At 40.7% G+C, this 21,455-nt stretch overlaps 2 protein-coding genes across 4 annotated transcripts in view; both read left to right on the top strand.

Moving 5' to 3' along the window:
• LOC131394527 (zinc finger protein 709-like) overlaps positions 1-4,537 on the top strand; it is a 41,159-nt gene extending 36,622 nt beyond the window's left edge. For 2 of the 3 annotated variants that reach the window (XM_058525892.1, XM_058525894.1), the window contains exon 4: positions 104-4,537. In XM_058525892.1, coding sequence (XP_058381875.1) covers positions 104-1,808 — 1,705 coding nt within the window. In that variant the 3' untranslated portion in view covers positions 1,809-4,537. The remainder of the gene's footprint in view (positions 1-103) is intronic. The other variant, XM_058525893.1, reaches the window with a different exon arrangement.
• LOC131394178 (single-stranded DNA-binding protein, mitochondrial-like) lies at positions 2,862-6,263 on the top strand. Its single transcript, XM_058525418.1, has 2 exons — positions 2,862-2,885; positions 5,599-6,263. The coding sequence occupies exons 1-2, from the start codon at positions 2,862-2,864 to the stop codon at positions 6,196-6,198; spliced, it is 624 nt and encodes a 207-aa protein (XP_058381401.1). The 3' UTR covers positions 6,199-6,263.
• The last annotated feature ends 15,192 nt before the right edge of the window (positions 6,264-21,455 follow it).

Genomic DNA, 21,455 nt, shown 5'->3' with positions numbered 1-21,455 from the left:
GTATATTCAATTTCAGAGAATTCAGATAAGACAGAAAACCTATATTTTTCCTATAAAATCATTATAAAGAAATCATTAATAATGTGCTTCTCATTTTTTACAGAAGTCATATGGTAGAGACACTCTCTGAATGTGAAGAGGGTAGTCAATGTGGAGAAAACTTTAACCTTATTCCGAATCTCAATCTGAACAACAAAACTCCTGCAGCAAAACCATGCAAATGCAGTGCATGTGGAAAAGTCTTCATGCATCATTCATCCCTCAATAGGCATGTTAGATGTCACATTGAATACAAGCCATGTGGCTATCAAAAATATGGAGATAAGCCATATAAATGTAAGGAATGTGGGAAAGCCTTCACTTTTCCCAGTATCCTTCAAAGACATGAAAGAACTCATACTGGAGAGAAACCCTATGAATGTAAAAAATGCAGTAAAGCATTCAGTAGACTCAGTTCTCTTCAAAGACATGAAAGAACTCATACTGTAGAGAAACCCTATGAATGTAAAAAATGCAGTAAAGCATTCAGGTCTTACAGTTATCTTCAGATACATGAAAGAATTCATACTGGAGAGAAACCCTATGTATGTAAAGAATGTGGGAAAACCTTTACAGCTCCCTCAAGCCTTCAATCACACATGATCTTTCACACTGGAGATGGACCTTATAAATGTAAGGAATGTGAGAAAGCATTCATTTCTCCCAGTGCATTGCAAAAACATGAAAGGAGTCACACGGGAGAGAAACCCCATGAATGTAAGGAATGTGGGAAAACGTTCAGTTCTGTTAAAGGTTTCCAAATACATAAAAGAAATCATACTGGCGAGAAACCCTATGAATGTAAAAAATGCAGTAAAGCATTTAGTTGTCTCACTGCTCTTCAAACACATGAAAGACATCACACTGGAGAGAAACCTTTTGAATGTAAGGACTGTGGGAAGGCCTTTATTGCTCTCACAAACCTTCGAGCACACATGATCACTCACAGTGGAGATGGACCTTATAAATGTAAGGAATGTGAGAAAGTATTCATTTATCCCAGTTCATTTCGAATACATGAAAGGAGTCACACTGGAGAGAAACCCTATGAATGTAAAGAATGTGGGAAAGCCTTCAGTTTGTATGCTAACTTAAAAATACACCAAAGAACTCACACAGAAGGAACACTTTTTGTATGTAAGGAATGTGGTAAGGCTTTCATTTCTCTTCAAGCTCTCCAAATACATGAAAGAAATCACACTGGTGAGAAACCCTATGAATGTAAAAAATGCAGTAAAGCATTCAGTAGACTCAGTTCTCTTCGAAGACATGAAGGAACTCATCCTGGAGAGAAACCCTATGAATGTAAAAAATGCAGTAAAGCATTCACTTCTTCCAGTTCTCTTCAAATGCATGAAAGAATCCATAGTGGAGAGAAACCCTATAAATGTAAGGAATGTGGGAAAACCTTTACTGCTCCCTCAAGTCTTCGATCACACATGATCTTTCACACTGGATATGGACCTTATAATTGCAAGGAATGTGAGAAAGCATTCATTTCTCCCAGATCATTTCAAAAACATGAAAGAAGTCACATTGGAGAGAAACCATATGAATGTAAGGAATGCAGTAAAGCATGCAGTTGTACCAGTTCTCTTCAAAGTCATGAAGGAACTCATACTGGAGAGAAACCATATGAATGTAAAAAATGCAGTAAAACATTCATTTCTTCCAATTCTCTTCAAATACATGAAAGAGTTCACACCAGAGAGAAACCCTATGAATATCAGGAAAATGGGACAGCCTGTATTTCTCATGAAAACTTTTGAGGATATGCAAGAATACAGATCAGAGGAAAAACCATATAAATGTAAAGAATGCAGGAAAGCCTTTTGTCATCCGAGTTCTTTCTGAAGGCATGAAAGGACTCACTTAATGAAAGCTTCTTGAGTGTAAACACCATGGGAAAGATTTCACTTGGCCTACATCCTTCTATGTGAAACTCCCACCAAAAAGAAATATAAATTTAAGTCATATATGAAAGCTTGATAGAAATTATAAATATATTGTGTTTAGCAAGCCCCTTTCTTAAAGTGCAACATTGGATTGTGGAATCTGTTAACTACTTTCAGAAATGAATATTGAAGTGAAATAATTCTGCAAGACATCTTTCATCAGTAGTATATAAGATTAATAGGTGTTGCTTTTTCCTTAAACCAGTTAATAATATTTTCTCTTTAATTTTTAATAATGTTTTAATTGTTCTGTGTCAATGGGCCATTGAAAAATGACAGTTTCTATTTGTTGGAATTTTCTTACTGGCCTTATATTGCAGTCCTGGATATGCATAATTCATTGTATATTTTGTTCCTTTCTTAGATAAAGGTCCTTTTTTAGGTTGGTGGGTATACCAGCCTCTTTTTATTTTCCATACTATTCAACAGTTAGAATAAATTTCTATGTATGGCAAGTTTATCAAATAGTATACTTTCTTGTGAATTATTATTTTCATATTTGGGTTCAATTAAACCACAGAGGTGTTCCCATTTAGAGAAACAGTTGCATTCCTCTGCACTGTTTTAGCTCATCTTGAGTGTATTCTATGAGTAGAGTGATATCTATGCAAGTCCACTGTGATCTCCCAGTGGAAACACCCCAAAAGAGCTATGGGTGTTTAGAGGCAATCATCCAAGGAATAATTGAGATGTGCTGCAGAGGGAGGGTATCATTTTGAGTAATATTCCTAATTGAGTATAAAAGGAGAACTGGAAAATTCTGAACATCTTCTCATCACAGGAGTCCCTGGAAGTCTCTTGTATTAATGATCCACAAAAGCCTGTAGCCCATTTAGTTGTTCACATGTTTCATTTCCATATGCTTAGATGTCTAACACATGTTATGGAAAAGTGAGAAACAGCAGTAATAGCTTCAAGGTTAAAAACAGCAAAGGAATGTATTCCATTTTTTTTAGTGTTAACTTACCTATTGATGGGGTGTCATTCAAATGAGCACCACAGGAATGTTCTTTTGGAGTGAAGGTATGGTTTTAATCTTTTGATGGCAGTATATATTTGTGAAAATGCATGAGTGCTCTTAAACTATTTTATATATGTTTAAATGTGTGTTATATATATAATTATTAGAAAATGAATAACACAGTTGCTATCATATGCTAGAAGAATGTTAAGTGCTCCTCAACCTTGATTTTTATGTCTTCAACTCTTCTTTCCTTGACTATGGGATCCTTCTTAGGAAGAACTGAAAGACTGAGCAAGGACTCAGTCCTCAACAGGCCTTTCTTGCAACCCTGTCTTAATTAAAAAATCGTGCTCTAGAGCTGCACCTGCCCTCATCTCATCCACATACTAGGAGCTTAGTGAGAGGGCTCCCACAATCTCTTTGAGTTTAAATTGGCTTCCTTGGACAAATCTTTGGAAATACAGTGGTTCTAAGACATAAAAGTGTATCTCAAGCTGGATCTGCCTGGGGACATCCTCATTCATGTGTACCAGTATCATTTCTTTTGTTTTTCCCCGCCAGTACATGGTTATATATCATAGTTGTGGAGTTATAACTCTTCTGTGTGGGACACTGCCTCAGCACGGCTTGATGAGCAGTGAGTAGGTCCGCACCAAGGATCCAAATCGGCAAACCCCAGGCTGCCAAAGCAGAACATGTGAACTTAACCACTACACCACTGGGCTGGCCCCTCATTTCTTTTCATTACCATCCATAGGCCATTTCCAGCTCTTCATTTCCCATCACAAGCCTACTCTTTACCTGATTACTTGGAAACATCTTTAGAAATCTATGCCTGTCCCACTCTGCAAAATTTCTCTGAGGCAATACCAGGGGGCTGTGAGCTGAGAGAGTGAGAGAAGCAGTGATAGAACCCATGTCAGGGGCACAGTCTGCCAGCCACAGTGATACAGCCATGTCATATTTATCAGATCTGCTTACTCAGTTATTTACACAACACTTAGAAATTGACTTCCATTAAATTGGGAAACAAAAGGCTGTACAATTTTTGACATAACACTCAATACCATTAGTATCCCCCTCCCCACACTCCTTTATAATAGAGGCTTTAGCAGCCTCCCATTATGCAGCCAAGAGTCTCTAAACTAAACCTCCCATGGTGGACATAAATTCCCCAAGGCATTCTTGTACCAGAAACTATTCTCTTCTGCGGGTGCTGCACACAATTTGAGAAGCCACTGATGGCAACTGACAGTCTTTATGTAAATGAAGGCCCTCCCAGGGCCTGAATTGATGATCCTCCACAGCCAGCTTCCCATTTTGCCTTGGGTCATGAATGCAGGACCCCTCAGGCTTGCTAATCAAAGGACTCCAAGGGGCCAGCCCTGTGGCTTAGTGGTTACGTGCACGCGCTCCGCTACTGGCAGCCCGGGTTCGGATCCCAGGCGTACACCGACGCACCGCTTCTCCGGCCATGCTGAGGCCGCGTCCCACATACAGCAACTAGAAAGATGTGCAACTATGACATGCAACTATCTACTGGGGCTTTGGGGAAAAAAAGGAGGAGGATTGGCAATAGATGTTAGCTCAGAGCTGGTCTTCCTCAGCAAAAAGAGGAGGATTAGCATGGATGTTAGCTCAGGGCTGATCTTCCTCACCAGAAAAAAAAAAAAGAAGAAGAGAGAAACTTAGTAAACCAATATATTTACAATTTTTATAAAAATTTTTTTGGAGACAGCCCAGTGGCATAGCACTTAAGTTCACGTGCTCCGCTTCAGCAGCCCGGGGTTTGGATCCTGGGCGCAGACCTACTCACCACTCATCAAGCCATGCTGAGGTGGCATCCCATATAGAAGAACTACAACTCTACAACTATGATATACAACTGTGTACTGGGGCTTTGAGGAGAAAAAAGAAAAAAGAGGAAGATTGGCAACAGATGTTACTGCAAGGCCAATCTTCCTTAAAAAAAAAAAAAGTCTTTCATATTGAAAATTTTCTGGAACTTTATACATGCATTTATTCCCACCAAGCTTTCTCATGTTACTTAAATTGATATTTCTCATTAGTATTTTTTTTCACATTTTAGGATGTGGACCAATGAGGTCCTTCCCACACTGTTTACATTCCAGAGGTTTTATCCAGTGAATCCTTTCATACCTTCAGAAAGAACTGGGATGAGGCCCCTGTGGCGTAGTGGTTAAGTTCATTGCATTCTACTTTGGCATCCAGGGTAGGTGGGTTCGGATCCCAGGCATAGACCTATGTCACTCATGAGCCATGCTGTGGCTATGACCCACATATAAAGTAGAGGAAGATTGGCACAGATGTTAGCTCAGGGCTAATCTTCCAAAAGCAAAAAATGAGTAGACTTGGCAATGGATGTTAGCTTAGGGCTAATCTTCCTCAGCAAAAAAAAAAAAAAAAACAATAATAGTAATAAATATAAAAAGAAGTATAAAAAGAAAGAATTGGGATCACAGAAGGCTTCAACTAAGTTATGCAACTGTGTACTGGGGCTTTGGGGAGGAAAAAAGAAAAAAGAGGAAGATTGGCAACAGGTGTTGGCTCAAGGCCAATCTTCCTCAAAAAAAAAAAGTATGTTTAGGGGTTAGAGCATCAGGAAAGACTAAAGATTAGATTACAAGAAGAGAAAATAGAAGTCAGTTTCAAAGATCTGTGTTACAGGTACTGCCTCAGTTTGTAAGACATGAATCTGAAGTAGCGAGCAGCTTGATTCTCACAGGATCTCTGAATCGTGTGCAGTTACTTGGACGAGTGGGTCAGGACCCTGTCATGGGACAGGCGGAAGGAAAAGACCCAGTGATAATATTTTCTCCAGTGACCAATGAGATGTGGCAATCAAGGGAAAGTGAAGCTCACCTAATGGGTGATGTCAGTCAAAAGACAACATGGCACAGAATTTCAGTATTCCAGCCAGGCCTCAGAGATGTGGCATATGTGAGAAAGGGGTCTCAGATTGATGTGGAGGGGAAAGTAGACTATGGAGAACACAAAGATAAAAATAACGTGAGGCGACAAGCGACAACACTCGGAGGTGATAACATATTTCTGAGTGACCAGACACAAAAGAGATGGCATAAAGTGGACGATTCTTCTTTGCCCATTGTTTGGTACAGTCTCATATACAAATCATGTATAGTCTTTATAGTTTCTAAGGACAAGAACTACAATATTCTTCTATATATATATAAAAGTTGTGTTTACATTATCCTTTAGTCTATTGTGCAAAAACATCTGTAAAAAAACAATACACATTCCTTAATTAAAAAATAATTTATTGGGCCTGGCCCCGTGGCTGAGTGGTTAAAGTTCCATGCGCTGCTTTGGTGGCCTGGGTTGATGGGTTCAGATCCCAAAACAGACCTACTCCCCTCACCAGCCATGCTGTGGCGGTGTCCCACATAGAAAATAGAGGAAGAGTGGCACAGATGTTAGCTCAGGGCTAATCTTCCTCAGCAAAAAAAAGAGGAGGATTGGCAATGGATGTTAACTCAAGGTGAATCTTTCTTGGAAAAAATAATAATTCTTTGTTGCTAAAAAAAGCTAACCATCATCTGAGCATTCAGTGTGTCATAATCATTTTGCTGGTGGAAGGTCTTTTTTTTTTTTTTTGTGAAGAAGATCAGCCCTGAGCTAACATCCATGCCCATCTTCCTCCATTTTATGTGGGACACCGCCACAGCATGGCCGGAGAAGCGGTGTTTCGGTGCGCGCCCAGGATAGGAACCCGAGCTGCCAGCAGCGGAGCGTGCGCACTTAACCGCTATGCCATGGGGCTGGCCCCTGGAAAGTCTTGTAAAAAACAAAATATCTGCAAAGTGCAGTAAAGTGAAGTGCAATAAGACAAGGTCACCTGTAAAGGTGTATCGTGTCCCTTCAGAGGGGAAGGCCAACTGCAGCCGAGAGGCCGTGGACACAGCACTGAACAGAACAGACTGAGCAGAATCTGAGAGAGCAGAATGTTTACCAGGTGCTGACTGGGTGGAGTCAGTAATTTCTATAATGTTGGGGACAGGGTATAGGGCTGTATTTGGTTTGGCCACAGCCTCCAGGTTGCAGTAATCCACTGTGAGGTGTCATTCATTCTTTCCAGACTTAAGAACAGGCCAGTTTCAGCTGTTCAAAGTAGAAACCCTGGGGATAATCACTTCTCCCTAAGTAGGTTTGTTACAACAGTTTTCAATCCTTGAAGGCTCTGTTTAATCTCCACTGGGCCATATTAATTAATGTAACTAAGGGGTAAAGACCATGGAGTCCCATTTGGGGAAGCCAAATTGGAAGGGGTGAAGACTTAATTTAACTGAATTTTAACTTAGGAATTTTTGATTCAGAGCTTTCCTGCTCACTGTGGGATATTTTAGGACAATGGGTCCTGACTGTGAGGCATGGCAAAGAGTTCTGATGGTTAAGGTGAAGTATACCAATCTGGCCTCTGCGTTATATTCGGGAACTTGCCTAAAATTGTGAGGTCCCTTGCTTTATAATTTTATTTATTTATTTTTCCCCCAAAGTCCCAGTAGATAGTTGTACGTCGTAGTTGCACATCCTTCTAGTTGCTGTGTGTGGGACGCGGCCTCAGCATGGCCAGAGAAGCGGTGCGTCAGTGCGCACCCGGGATCCAAACCCGGGCCGCTAGTAGCAGAGCGCACGCACCTAACTGCTAAGCCACGGGGCCGGCCCATCCCTTGCTTTAATTTACTGAGATCCCAGCCAGGTGTAACTGTAATTTGAGAATTGAGTAATTGCATTAAGTAGCACTGAGTAATTGCATGAAGGGTTGTGAATTATTGCATTACAGGAGACGGTAACATGAACTCAAAACCTATGATTTAGAGTCGCGAAAGCCAAAGAGCACCCTTTTATCTTTGTTGGTGTGCAAATTCTTTTAGCATATTTTGGATTTCCAATTGGGTCAAATTATGAACCTTTGTTTCAGTACCTTTTTCCTCTTGTTCCCTCTCTGCTATCCTTCCCTGTTTTGTATTTCAGGTCATTGGACATACTTTGCAGGATGGAGTGTCCTCTCTACCCTGGTATTGATGTTGGATTCCCAAGGGGAAGGGGAGGGAAATCCCAACTCACCAGGTCTCGGGATGACGCGGGCCCACAGACACAGAAGACCGAACTTGATGCAAACGCAAGAGGTTTATTGAGCGGAGCTCCGGGTCGGCTCGTGTCCCTCGCAGGAGACAGAGGGGTCAACCCCGAGCCTTAGGGGGCAAGTTCTTTTATAGGATTTGGGAGCATAAAGCGGGAAAAGGTTGGCGCGGTTTTACATGATTGGTTAATTCAAAACAGACAGTTACATTTTATGGCGCGAATTGCTACGGCGCGAAACAGCTATCAAGGTGCACACACATGTCCCCACCTGGGCCCCCTCCACCCCGACCCTCCCAAACTTATCCCTCTGTAGCACTCCCTTGTTCTCAATTTTCTCTGAACAGTTTAGGGTGAGTCTTCCGCGAACAGAGTCAGTTGGGATCGATAGACTCTATTCATAGAAGACTCGCCCCAACTGCCCCTTAAGGTGTTAACATATTAAATTTTTAACATAATTTACATCCTTCATTGATACATCTTTCTTCCAGAGCAAAAACTCACATCAGTGTCTTCAGAGTTAGGAGCCTCCACTATAACAACTAGTTGCTTTATAGAGTTTAAGGCGTCCAGTCTGAAATCCAGTTTGACTAATGCCTTGGCTGTGCCACACACTTGCCATGGCTGTTGTCCCCTATAGCCCTGAAGGTCACGGTCTTTGTTGCAGTAGAGGCAGGGCAGCAGCAGCAGAGGTCCTTAAGGGTCCTAGTGAGCCCTCTGCCATCAGGAGTGTGGACTCCACCCATGATCTACCAGCTGCCTTTCCCTGTCTCTTCTATTTCTCACAATCTCTCTGCAATAACTCCTTTTTAAGGAGTGACCATGTGATGGGCTCACCTCATTCACAGGGTATAATCATCCTCCTGCCCCCCTAAGACACGTCCCTAATGTAGGGACAAACCCAGCCTCAGTCACAGCTTCACTCTAAACACAGATGGGTTCCAGCTAAGGCATCAACCCTGCCCCCCAGTAATGAGGGCCATTCTCATACTCCTGCTCCCAAAGGACAAGGAATTATCAAAACTGCCAACTCAGAGTCCTCTGTACATAGAACCCAGGCGTGGTGGGTCAACAACGCACACAGGGCAGCACAGCTCACAGGAGGAGCTGCCCAGCAAGCAGCAGCTCACAGTGCAGGAGCCTCCAGGCTTTCTCATCAGCCTGTCCAGACAAGAAGGCCTAGGGGAAAGGGAGGGGTGAGGCTTAAGTGTTCAGTAGTCAAACATCAAATATGTGGACCCTGGCCACTCATTACAAGGACAAACAGAATAAGAAAAATAGGCATTTGCACTGGCTTGTTTTTACATAAAGAAACACTAACAGGATGATGAAGCAGTGATCAAAACTGGTCATTTGAGGGGGGCTGGAGTGAGAGCAGAGGAGTGGGGCAGGACGTGCAGGCAGGGAGTCTTCTTAAGTTTCTTTTCTTAGGAATTTTTTTAAACTTCCCATGAATGATTTATTTAAAATAAGGAGAGAAATTTTTATACACCATATTTTCCTTTGCTTAATCTTTATTTTTAATTAATTTTTGCATTTTAAAATGATTTTAACTTTTCTACATAGGAAATCACTCCAAGATTTAATCCTTTAAACACTAATGAATACAAAACTGCAGTCAATAAATAAAAGATTTAAAAATTCCTTTCCAACTAAAATGACAAGGGACATATAGTTTGTCCCTCCACTATATTTACACTGGTAGTATTTTCAGGAAAAAGCAGCATGTTATGAAGCATTAGGGGTTTGAAATTTAACCCTTAAATGTACTGAGAATTTCAAAGGTTTCCGTAACCTTGAAGTGTTTTGCTCACACTAATGAAAATATAAATTCAATTGCTTTTCCTCAAATCCTTTAAAATAGGAATTCATTTGCCTAAGGAATAGTACAGCCTTTCAAATGTCAAAACTCTGTACAGACAGATACATATAAAAACTGTCGTGAAAATGGAAAAAGCACCTGATAACTTAAATACACCCATCTCACATCTTGAGTTACTCTTCCCGAAATGGAACAAAAATTCAATTTGTTTCCACAGTTTTCCTACCTTATATCCTACCTTATATATACCTTATATTATATTATATCTCTCAATCATACCTCTCCATCAACTTACATTTGAAAGCCCAAGTGCTAATGGAAACTAGAATCAAAGGCTGCAACCTTCAGTAGATAAAGGAATACAAGGATGAAAACACGAATATTCCAATCAGCTCATAGAAGCAGCCTGCTTGCCTATACTTCAGAAAGAAAACCCACACTCAGAAAGTTGACCATATTCCCAGATTTGAGGTCTAGATACTCTTGGTTGAGACCGAACCCCTGGAGTGGGTCAGTCCCTGGTGGAGGAGGGTGGGGCACCTGAGCAGCTACAGGAGTGAACTCTGGGAGCTCCACACCCTCCCCTCCCCAGGGAATAATGCAAATGCTCCCTCTCTCAGGCTTTCCTTCCCACAATGAGGAAAACTCAGCTGGATTCAGTTTAAGTTTCAGACCCAAATGAAGTCCCAAATTCATAAACCCTCTGTCCACGGGACAGAACACCTGATCTTCACAGACTTTCTCGATGTTCACAAATTACACTCTCAGTGCACCTACAGTGTGAATGCAAAACTCAAACATAACATCCAAAAATCTAGGCCTAAGGAACCACAACCACAACCTCAGAAAGGGCATCACTCCCTGTCCCCCATGAGCACGTGCACCCCCAGCTTTCCAGGGCTCTGCAGCTCCTCTCAGCATAAAGGCTCGTTCCACTGGGGGTGTGAGCAGGCAGGACACCTGCAGGGGGAGGCTCCCCAGGAAAAACAACTGGGCCTTCAAGTCCTTCCCTTTGCAGGCCCAAGGGAGCCTTGGCTTGGGGCAATGACTACAGGGTGTACTCCCCACTGAAGTTGCTTTGGAACACCACTGATATTTTAAATGACATGAATCCAGTGTTTGGACAATCCAGAAAGATCAGTTAAACTCATCCTTTATGTGGAAAGGAGGGAAGAAAATTGTAAGGCACTTTTACTGGTTCGACCAGAAAACCCCAAATATCTATTCTTTTGAGAAAAAAGATGTCACTTTATTATCTCCATGGCAAGAAATTGGTTTGTAAATAATTAATCGTACTTGAACACCTGTGGTATGCATGTCTAAGCCCTGAAATTTCATTTTAAAACATCCAAAAGTAAATACAGACCTCAGAATCTTTGTACACACACTCAGGAAGAAAAAGTGAAATGAGACTTCTTAACAAATGGAATACAATCCAGGAATTTTTTTTTTTTTTTTTTTTTGAAATTCACCTTATTCTTGCTAGTTTGGAAATATTTTACACTGTCTTTCAAACTCTATTGATTAAATACATATTACCCTTATTGAAAAACAGAGACTTAAATAAATGAATAAATCTTCTCAAGGTCACAAACACAAGGAGAGGCAAGACTGACAGGACAGATCACCCAGGAAAGCTTCTCAAGAGGACCCTCCACCCAAAGGACTTCCCCGAGGATGTCTGTGCCCAGAAGGATCCTGGGGGGAGACGCACAGGATTTTATGCAGTGTAGTTCCAGGTGGTTATGTTCTGCTGTCTTCTAATGGAAAATATCCACAGACAAATATAATCTTTAAAAAAGAGCCATCCATGGTCCTGGGGAATAAGGGTAAACAGTTAAATATTGGTTCTGTTTGAAATGAACCACAGAGGACAAATAGTTGCTAATGCTGTGAATCCGAGAAGCAAGTTGACTCTGGGAATGCAGAGAGAGAACACTGAAAATTTAGGAATTTATTGCCAGTCCTAGGAAGTGCTAGGCTGGGGAGACAGGGTAGTGGATTTGAGGACAGGTTCTCTCAAATCCACCTTAACAAAAGAAGAAAGCAGGGGATCTTTATAGAGCTAAAGGGCTTGGGATGAGAAGTTTCAGAGACAAAGGGGAAATCCACATTTCTTTCACTCTAGATAAACAAGACTCTGAGTGTTAAAGGCAACTGGGGGCTGGTTATCTGGTGATCATAACTTCCTTAAAGACATTCTTTTACTTCTGCAAAACAAACCCATAAATCCTTGTGACCCTTGAGTCACCCCTCAGGTTAAATAAGAAAATAGCAAATTAACAAGATTAACTTCTTTTCATCTGTGTCTCTGTTGGGAACAAGGTCAAAGGTAATCATGTTCTTATTGAATATTTACAGTAACCCGCAGGTACCTGGCTTCTGAACAAGAGGGTCTTATGTCCTCTAGGGGTCAAGGGCTTGGGGTAAGTCTGTGACACACACATGAAACCTTGACCCTTGTTTAGAAACACAGACATTTAAATGTGACCCCATCATCTGTAATAGAGAATCTCGCTCCATTTTGATTTTTCCTCCTTGCCAATGTTCAGCCTTCCACCCACCTCTGCCTCACCCCCACTCATTGGGAACTTAAGATAAACAATCCCAGAGTGCTTGTCTTTTGGGAAGTTGGAACCACGCAGCCCTGGCTGGGCACAGGGACTCTTCTCAGACTCACCACAATCTAAGAGATATGTTCACTGAACTCTCAAGTTTACATTTTACTCTGGAGGGAAATTTATTTTAGATCAATTTTTGTCTTTGTCCCTAGAGAAGTTTGAAATGTAAATGGTTATAATATCCCTAAGGCAATTGATTCCTAATTGACTATAAGACAACCAATAAATCATTATGTAGATGTGGGATGCATTTGGAAAGATTTTTCCCCAGCTTTATTGAGGTATAATTGGCTAACAATATTGTTTATATTTAAAAATTACAACCTGATGATTTGATATATGTGTACTGCAGACAATGGATTAAGCTTTCTCACCACACACAATGTAACTATGTCAGGTTATGGATCTGTTAATTAACATGGAAATTCTAATAAGCCTAAGAGGGGATTGTAAAACTCTTTTGCATTGCAAAGCTCTTAATGCATTTATTTACATATATGAACAATTTTATTGAGATAATCTATATACAGTCATGCCACACGTAACGACGTTTGCGTCAATGACTGACTGCATATAACACAGTGGTCCAATAAGATCAGTACCATGGTATTAATCCACAATGCATAAGTCCAAATTTCCCATTTTTTCCCCATTATGGCTCTTGCTGTCATATGTAACATACTTTTGCCAAATCCAAGGTTAGGAATTGTTCCTATGTTTTATACAGTTTTATTATACATTTACTCTCATCTTTAGGTCTTTGATCCTTTTTGGTAAGTCATTGTATCTTGTGTGTTTTAAGGATACAGTATCTTTTTTTTGCATATGGCTTTCCAGTTGGACCAGCACAAATTTATGAAAAGAATATTCTTTCCTCATTTTTGGTACCTTTGTCAAAGATCACTTGACCATAAATGTGGGAGTTTATTTCTCTACTCTCAATCTTCCATAGATCCCTATGTCTATCCATGTGTCAGTACCACACTATCTTGATTACCTTTCCTTAATATAAAGTTTTGAAATCCCAAAATGTTAGTCCTACTACTTTGTTTTTCTTTTTCCAGGTTGGTTTGGCTATTCTGGTTCCCTTGCAATTCCACATAATTTATGAAACAGCTTGCCAATTTCTATAAAGAGTACAGCTGGGATTATGATAGGTATTGCATTCAATGTCTAGATCATTTTGTGGAGTAGTTTCAACAATGTTAAGTCCTGAAAACATGAATCTTGGATATTTTCCCATTTATTTATACATTTCTTATATCTTTTGACCATGTTTTGTAGTTTTCAGAGTATTCATTTTGTACTTTGGGTTTAGTTTGTTGTTGTTCTTCTAGTTCTGTTGTTAATTGATATCTTTCTTTTTTAATATAGGTGTTCATTGCTATAAACTTCTCTCTTACTACTCTTTATGCTGTATACAATGTCCTGGTTTGTTTGGGTATCACTAGAAACTCAATCTTAAGAAGTCTGTGTCTTGCAATTCTCTGTTTTAATCCACTGTTTTTATTAATTTATTTTTTGGCTGAGGAAGATTGGCTCTGAGCTGACATTTGTGCCCATCTTCCTCTAATTTGTATGTGGGACACCACCACAGCACGGCTTGATGAGCGGTGTGTCGGTCTGTGCCCAGGATACCTACCTGTGAACCCCAGGCTGCCAAAGTGGAGCATGTGAACCTAACCACTATGCCACCAGGCCAGCCCCTAATCCACTGTTTTTATATACTGGACCCCTGTTGATATGGTGGGAACGTATTAGGGAGGGAAAATACGCTCATTTTATGATTAAACTTGTAATGTTTTCATGGGACAGAATCCCTGGACTATGACCTTCAGAACAGATTCTTAGGTTTTATTCCTCCTCTTTTGTCAGAGGGAAATCCTGAAGAGTCTGGGAGTTGTCTGACTGCTCCTTCCACAATCAGATAAGGCTTTCACAAATTAGTTTTCATTGATGTCTGGCCTAAGTTACAGAGCACAGAATGCTTTCCGTGTATATCAAAATGTTTTCCTCCCACTTCCTGCATAAAGCATGAGACAATGTTTTCCAATCTTCACAAGGAGAACCTCCTTGGGCTTCTGGTGGAAAAATAAATACATACATTTTAGGACGTTCCCTAAGACTGGACTCCCTAAAGCTTTTGACTCTTAAGCCAGTCTAATCTGTGTCTCCAGCAAATTCATCAGTAACAGTTGATGTGTTCCTAGAAGCTGCTGGTTCCAGTTGTATTTCCTTCAGGTAAGCGGTCATTCTCTATGTTTGCCTGTCTCTCATTTTGGGGGCATTGGTTTGCCGTGTAATCTCAAATCTCTCTTTGATCTAAGAAGAGGTGCTGCTGTTCATGTTGTTCAGCTTCTTCTTATGAGGATTATATGATCACTCGGAGCTCTTTACATATCGGAACAGAAACCATCCATTCACTTCTGTTGCTGTATTTTTCCCTTCTGAGACTATTCCATTTTCACTTGTTAATTCTACCGCTAGAGCTCATGTGGGTGGTTTCAAAGTTTTCCTCTGTGACTAATACATCTAAAAACATTATCATACTGGAATCTCTGTATTTCTATTTCTTTTCCTCATCTTATAAAAATTCCCTAAACTGAATACCTGTTTGTCACCCAAAAGACATTTTCCATTGGTTACCTTCTGTTTTATCATTGCCCTTTTTGGGACAGAATTAACATGCTACCTAAAATGGGATTAGATGTCAAGACTATGTTGTCACAAGCATCAAGTTAATAAAAATATTTTTAATGAGAGTAGGGCAAGGATCAGCAGGCTGGGGTGATTTGTGCAAGGCAGAATGGCTTGAACCTTTAAAGTATATAGGGGGTTAGGCTGCAGGTTTTCAAGGTTTGACACTCCTACCCATTGGCACAAAAAGAAAAAGGGCATGTGTCTACCTTCCTGACTTATTTACCCATTGTGGGCCAGATGGGGTGAGCAGGTATCTAAAGCTGATGAAGACTCAAATATTAACAATGACGTCAATGTCTTCATTTAAAGTTCACTCCTTATTATTAGCCTTATTAACTGAATGGTGACATGCCTCATTAAATGAAATTGAATTTGAATATTAATTGAAAAGCCATGTGAAAAGCACAAGAAATTATTATTAGGATCACAAAGCCTCAAAAAATATTTGAATCCACATATCCCAAGGTGTTGGAGAGATCCAGGAAAGTGTGTCAGTATGGTTACAGAAATCTGTTCAAATATTTTTGTAATGTTATTGTTTAATTTCTTGTCTCATTTCTTCTGTTATTGGTGACACCTTGCCAGCATAGCCTGCCCACATGCAGCAAGCAGCCCTTTTAGGGGAACAGAACTCTCCTTGGCTGGTTAATAAATAGTCCAAACACAAGTACTTATCAGCCACCATGGCTTCCAGGGAGTTATCCTTCAGGAAAAACATCTCAAACGTTAGCTGTCTGGTACATGTGTTTTGAGTGTTTTGGACATTTCCTGATTGGCAGTAATGATGTCTTTGTTGAATGACAACATGTGTGCCCAGGTCAGTATGAGTGATGCCCATGACAATGAGCACACGTGTGCAAGTGGTAGGAAAACAGCACATTTCCGTTGGGTGGACTTCAGGGGTTTTGAGGGAGGGTGCCCAAAAATGAAATATTGACACACAGGACACACAGCCTACGGGTGATGTTAGGAGGAAGAGCTGAGAGTGGGCTATAAGAGTGGTGGCCAGGGTTCACTATTACAATAAAACAAAGACCTATAGGAGTGACCATTCTGATGGAAATGTCTACTATATATAGAAAGGCTGTACTTATCAGGTGGCAGGAAATAATAATCACGAAAAAGTAATAGGCCCTAAATATTGGGGTTGAATCTAACTAATGACACAAACATCAGGAATATCTCTTTAGAACAATGCAAGGTTTGTCTAAGTAAGCCATTAGGCCATCCTAATAGGGTTACAGCCTGGGTGATAAGAGGTACAAGATCTATTGAATATCTTTTTCAAAATCCCAATGTTTTATATTTTGAGACATTAGTTGATAATATCAATAATTTCTACAGTGTTTTGGTGAAACCTTGATTCTGGCTTCAAGAGGATCACATATGATATGATGAGTAATTTTTCTTTATAAGTTTCTACCACGGGCACAGCATAGCAGGTAGCCCAGCAGAGGGGGTGAGGAGCCCTACAAAGTCTATTTGCCATCAGCTGTAGGGACCCATTCCTCAACCTTAACTTGATATGCATGGATTTTATTACCTATGACACATATTTTACACATCAGGTGCATTAGCCTGTCATTAGTTTATCCATGGTAGGGAAGGGAAGTCCCTGGAATTTTGCCTAGACCGTTAGGTTGGAGGCCTCTTAATGGTTTCATATCACAGGGGCCGATGGGCTAAGATAAACACCATCAGGTCTGAAGTGCCAGTATGTGTCTCAGAAACTCAAGTGAATTTATCACACTTAGCAATAAAAAGAGCCTCTGGAGACTGAGGTTTAATATGTGCAGAGTAAGGAGTGACTTCGATTTGTACTTGGGTATTAGAAGGCAAGGTATCCCAGCGTTCTTTATGCCAAAGCAGTGCCTTGGATAAGGAATTGTTGCTATTGGTAGGATGAGACAGCTAGATCATTGGCAATGGCCAGCGGATCTATAAAACCGTGAAGATGAGTTTGATTCTAGGCCAGGGAATTCTCTATCGCTAGCACAATTACCTGGAGTTTGACTAATCAATCTGATCCAATCTGTGCTCAGGGAAGGCCTGTTTGATCCAGGGAAAGAACACAGCTACTCTGCAGTGCACCCCATCAGGCGTGGTGGTGCACACTGTTCGCAAAGTCTATTAACTCCCTGGTCATTTGTGTGCTCCCAAGTCACTCGTGAGGTGGCCAATGTTTTTAAAAAGGGTGTGACCTCCTCCAGAATGTATTCTACCCATCAGAGAAGAAGGGAAAGCACTTCCTCCTGTAGATGTGATATGTCAGAAGTGCCATCTTTGACTCCGTCCTGTAAGTACCTACATCTCTTCAATGAGGAGGCCTCTGGGTAGCTAGCCTGAGGAGTCCTGCATTCACAACCCAAGGGAAATGGGAAGCTGGCTGTGGAAGATCATCAAGTCAGGCCCTGGCAGGGCCTCCATTTACAAAAAGGTTACATCAGTTGTGATCAGTGGCTTCTCTAATTCTGTGCAGCAGAGGATGAGGAGAATAGTTTTGGTATAAGAAGGCTTGGGCAACATATGTCCACCATGAGAGATTTAGAGAATCTTGGATGCATAATGGGAGGCTGCTAAAGCCTCTATGGTAAGGGGGTGTGTGAAGCGAGATTCTAATGGAGGGATTGTTATTTTGACAAATTCAATGTTTCCCCATTCAAACTCAGTCACTTTTAAGTGTTGTGTGAATAAGCAAGCAGGTCTGATAAATATGCGACAGCTGGGAAAGTTGTGGCTTACAGGATGTGCCGATGACATGGGTTCTAACACTGAATTGTCACCCTCTCAACTCACAGGCGCCCATCACTGCTCAGGGAAATTTTCCAAAGTGGAGTCTAAATTTCTAAAGACGTTTCCAAGTAAGCAGGCACAAGTAGGCTTGAATTGGGAAATGAAGAGCTGGAAATGGTCTACGGATAATAATGGAAAGTCATGATGCTGATGCACATGAATGAGGATGTCCCCAGACAGATCCCACTTAGGAGACACCTTTTTGTTTCAGAACCACAGAATTTCCAAATATTTGTCCACAGAACCTGATTTAAAATCAAAGACAGATTCTGGGAGCCTCCTCACTTCACTCCTAGTTATGAATGTGAGATGAGGGCAGGTGCGAAGCTAGGGTGTGTTTTCTCAATTAAGACAGGGTTGCAAGAAGGGCCTGTTGAGGACTGAATTATTCTTCTCAGCCCTTCAGTTCATCCCAAGATGGATACCACAGCGCTAGAAAGAAGTACTGAATGCATAAAAATCAAGGATAAAGAGAGTTTAACATTCTCCTAGCATATGAAAGTGACTGTTATTCATTTTCCATTAATTATATAAATATATAATATTTTAGGTATACTTGTGAATTTTCACAAATGTATACTAATACTGCCATCAAAAGATGGAAAATAGGGGCCAGCCTGGTGGCGTAGAGGTTAAGTTTGCCCACTTCCCTTTGGTGGCCCGGGGTTCAGAGGTTTGGATCCTGGCACGGCCATGCTGTGGTGGCGTCCCATATAAAGTAGAGGAAGATGGGCATGGATGTTAGCCCACGGCCCATCTTCCTCAGCAAAAAGAGGAGGATTGGCATCAGATGTGAGCTCAGGGCTGATCTTCCTCACAAAAAAAAAAAAAAAAAAGATGGAACACATGCCACCACCAAGAACATTTTTTTTTTTTTTGTGAGGAAGATCAGCCCTGAGCTCACATCTGATGCCAATCCTCCTCTTTTTGCTGAGGGAGACTGGCTCTGAGCTAACATCTATTGCCAATCCTCCTCCTTTTTTCCCCAAAGCCCCAGGAGATAGTTGTATGTCATAGTTGCACATCCTTCTAGTTGCTGTATGTGGGACGCGGCCTCAGCGTGGCCAGAGAAGTGGTGCGTCGGTGCACACCCGGGATCCGAACCTGGGCCATCAATAGTGGAGCGCGTGCACCCAACCACTAAGCCACGGGGCCAGCCCCCACCAAGAACATTCTTGTGATGCCCATTTGATTGAAACCTTTGCAATACATAAGTTAACACTAAAAAAAAAAAAAAGGAAAAGATTAATGCTTTCTTTTGCTCTTTGTTAAACCTTGTAGCTGTTACTGTTGTTTTGCACTTTTCCACACCATGTGCTGGATGTCTAAGCATATGGGAATGAAACCTGCGAACAGCTAAAAGGGCTATGGGACTTTGAGGAACATTGAATCTAAAGACTTCCAGCACTGCTGTGATAAAAAGAAACTGTTTCCAAATTCTCCTTTTATATTCAATTAGGATATTACTCAAAATGATACCTGCTCCCTGCAGCTCACCTCAATTATTCCTTGGATGATTGCCTCTAGACACCCATAGCTCTTTTTGTTGTTTCCACAGGGAGATCACAGTGGACTCACATAGATATCACTCTACACATAGAACACACTCAGGATGAGCTGGAACAGTGCAGAGGAATCCAACTGCTTCTCTAAATGGGAGGAACCCCATGGTTAATGGGATATATATTGCACACACAGTCTGTAGAGCAGCAACATGGAAATGCCAAAAACTATAACATTTTAAATATTTAAAGGTAAATAAAAATTGTCTCCCATAATATTAAACACAAAAAAGGCACCATAAATATCTGTGGTCTAAATCAATAGAAGTCTCGAGTCCCAGATAACAATAATAATGACACCCTCACTCACTCCTACCCTCATAGAAAAGGTATATACTCATCTCAGCCTCCCTATTAGCTCATATTATTTTTTACTTTTCTTCAGAGCCCTTATTTCCAGACAAATATCAGACAAGTATTTACCATTTGTTAATCACTTGTTTTCCCACAAACATACAAGCACCATCACTGCAACAACTTCTTTCATGCCATTATATCCAAATTTTAAAGTGCCTTATTTGTGCAAAATTGTGGACCTTGACTTGATAGTGCATGGCATCTGAGGGATGCCGAAACACTAGCATCAAGAGCATAGTCTCGGGCTGGCCCCGTGGCTTAGTGGTTAAGTGCGCGCGTTGCGCTGCTGGCGGCCCGGGTTTGGATCCCGGGCGCGCACCGACGCACCGCTTCTCCGGCCATGCTGAGGCTGCGTCCCACATACAGCAACTAGAAGGATGTGCAGCTATGACATACAACTATCTACTGGGGCTTTGCGGGGGAAAATAAATAAATAAAATTATTAAAAAAAAAAAAGCATAGTCTCTGAGAAAGAAAGGCTTGATTAGCACAGTGATCCTGTCTCTCTCCCTTGCTAGGTTTGTAATGTCTCATAATTTACCTAAACTCAAAGGCCTCAGTCGAGTCATGAAGGAGATATTAATAATATTATGCAGTATACTAAGAAGTGAATTTATATAATTTAACTGAGGTACTTCATGGTCAACAGTGTCTAATACACCACAGGAAATACATCAGTGTCTTAATAAGCAGGAAAGGCAAAAGCTGTCCCAGAGGACCAGGAGCTGCCTGCTGTCACTGCAAGGCCAAGTCTCATCCTGCTGAAGAGAGAAATGTCACACACCTCCCTCATCAAACGTTCACAGTCACCAAAAAAAAAAAAAAAACCCCTAAGTGTACTTTTTTTACCATACTAATAAAAATGGTAGAAGATAAAATTCCAAATCATAAAAATCACTAATATTCCTTTTTAACTAAAATGGCTGACTGGAATGTCTTACAAATTAACTTTAGCTCCACTGCATTGTTTTTGCCTTCTAGAAAACAATGATTATATTTACCAAAGACAAAATGTTTACCAAAGATAGAATGAATTTACCACCCTACAGAATTCAACATTGAAAATGACCTTCTGATGTGCAGCTATGACATACAACTATCTACTGGGGCTTTGGGGGAAAAAATAAATAAATAAATAAAATTAAAAAAAAAAAAAGAAAATGACCTTCTTCCTTGAATAGCAATCAAATCAACAATCACATGCCAAAATCTACTAAGAAGTCCTGAGCACCCTGTCACTGTTATACCTCACAGTCCTTTATGGTTTGTGGTCATTCTTACTAGAATTCATTATCTCCATCTTTTCGACTACAGGTATGATCCTGCAGGTCACCGGCAAGAGGGCACTGTAAAAACCATACTTGTTAAGTTTTGGGTTAAGAATGAATGAGAAATTGGTTTCATGATAAAAATTATAATTATAAACGAATAAAAGTTTCCCTGAGGGGAAAAAACCCTGAATTTGTACGCACATGATAAAATTGACTGATAATATATAATGATTAAATGAAGAAAATTGCA

This window comes from Diceros bicornis, chromosome 30 (genome assembly GCF_020826845.1).
Source record: "Diceros bicornis minor isolate mBicDic1 chromosome 30, mDicBic1.mat.cur, whole genome shotgun sequence".
Taxonomy (NCBI): domain Eukaryota; kingdom Metazoa; phylum Chordata; class Mammalia; order Perissodactyla; family Rhinocerotidae; genus Diceros; species Diceros bicornis.
The sequence above is the reverse complement of the archived record's forward strand: the minus strand, read 5'-3'. Positions and strand labels throughout refer to the sequence as shown.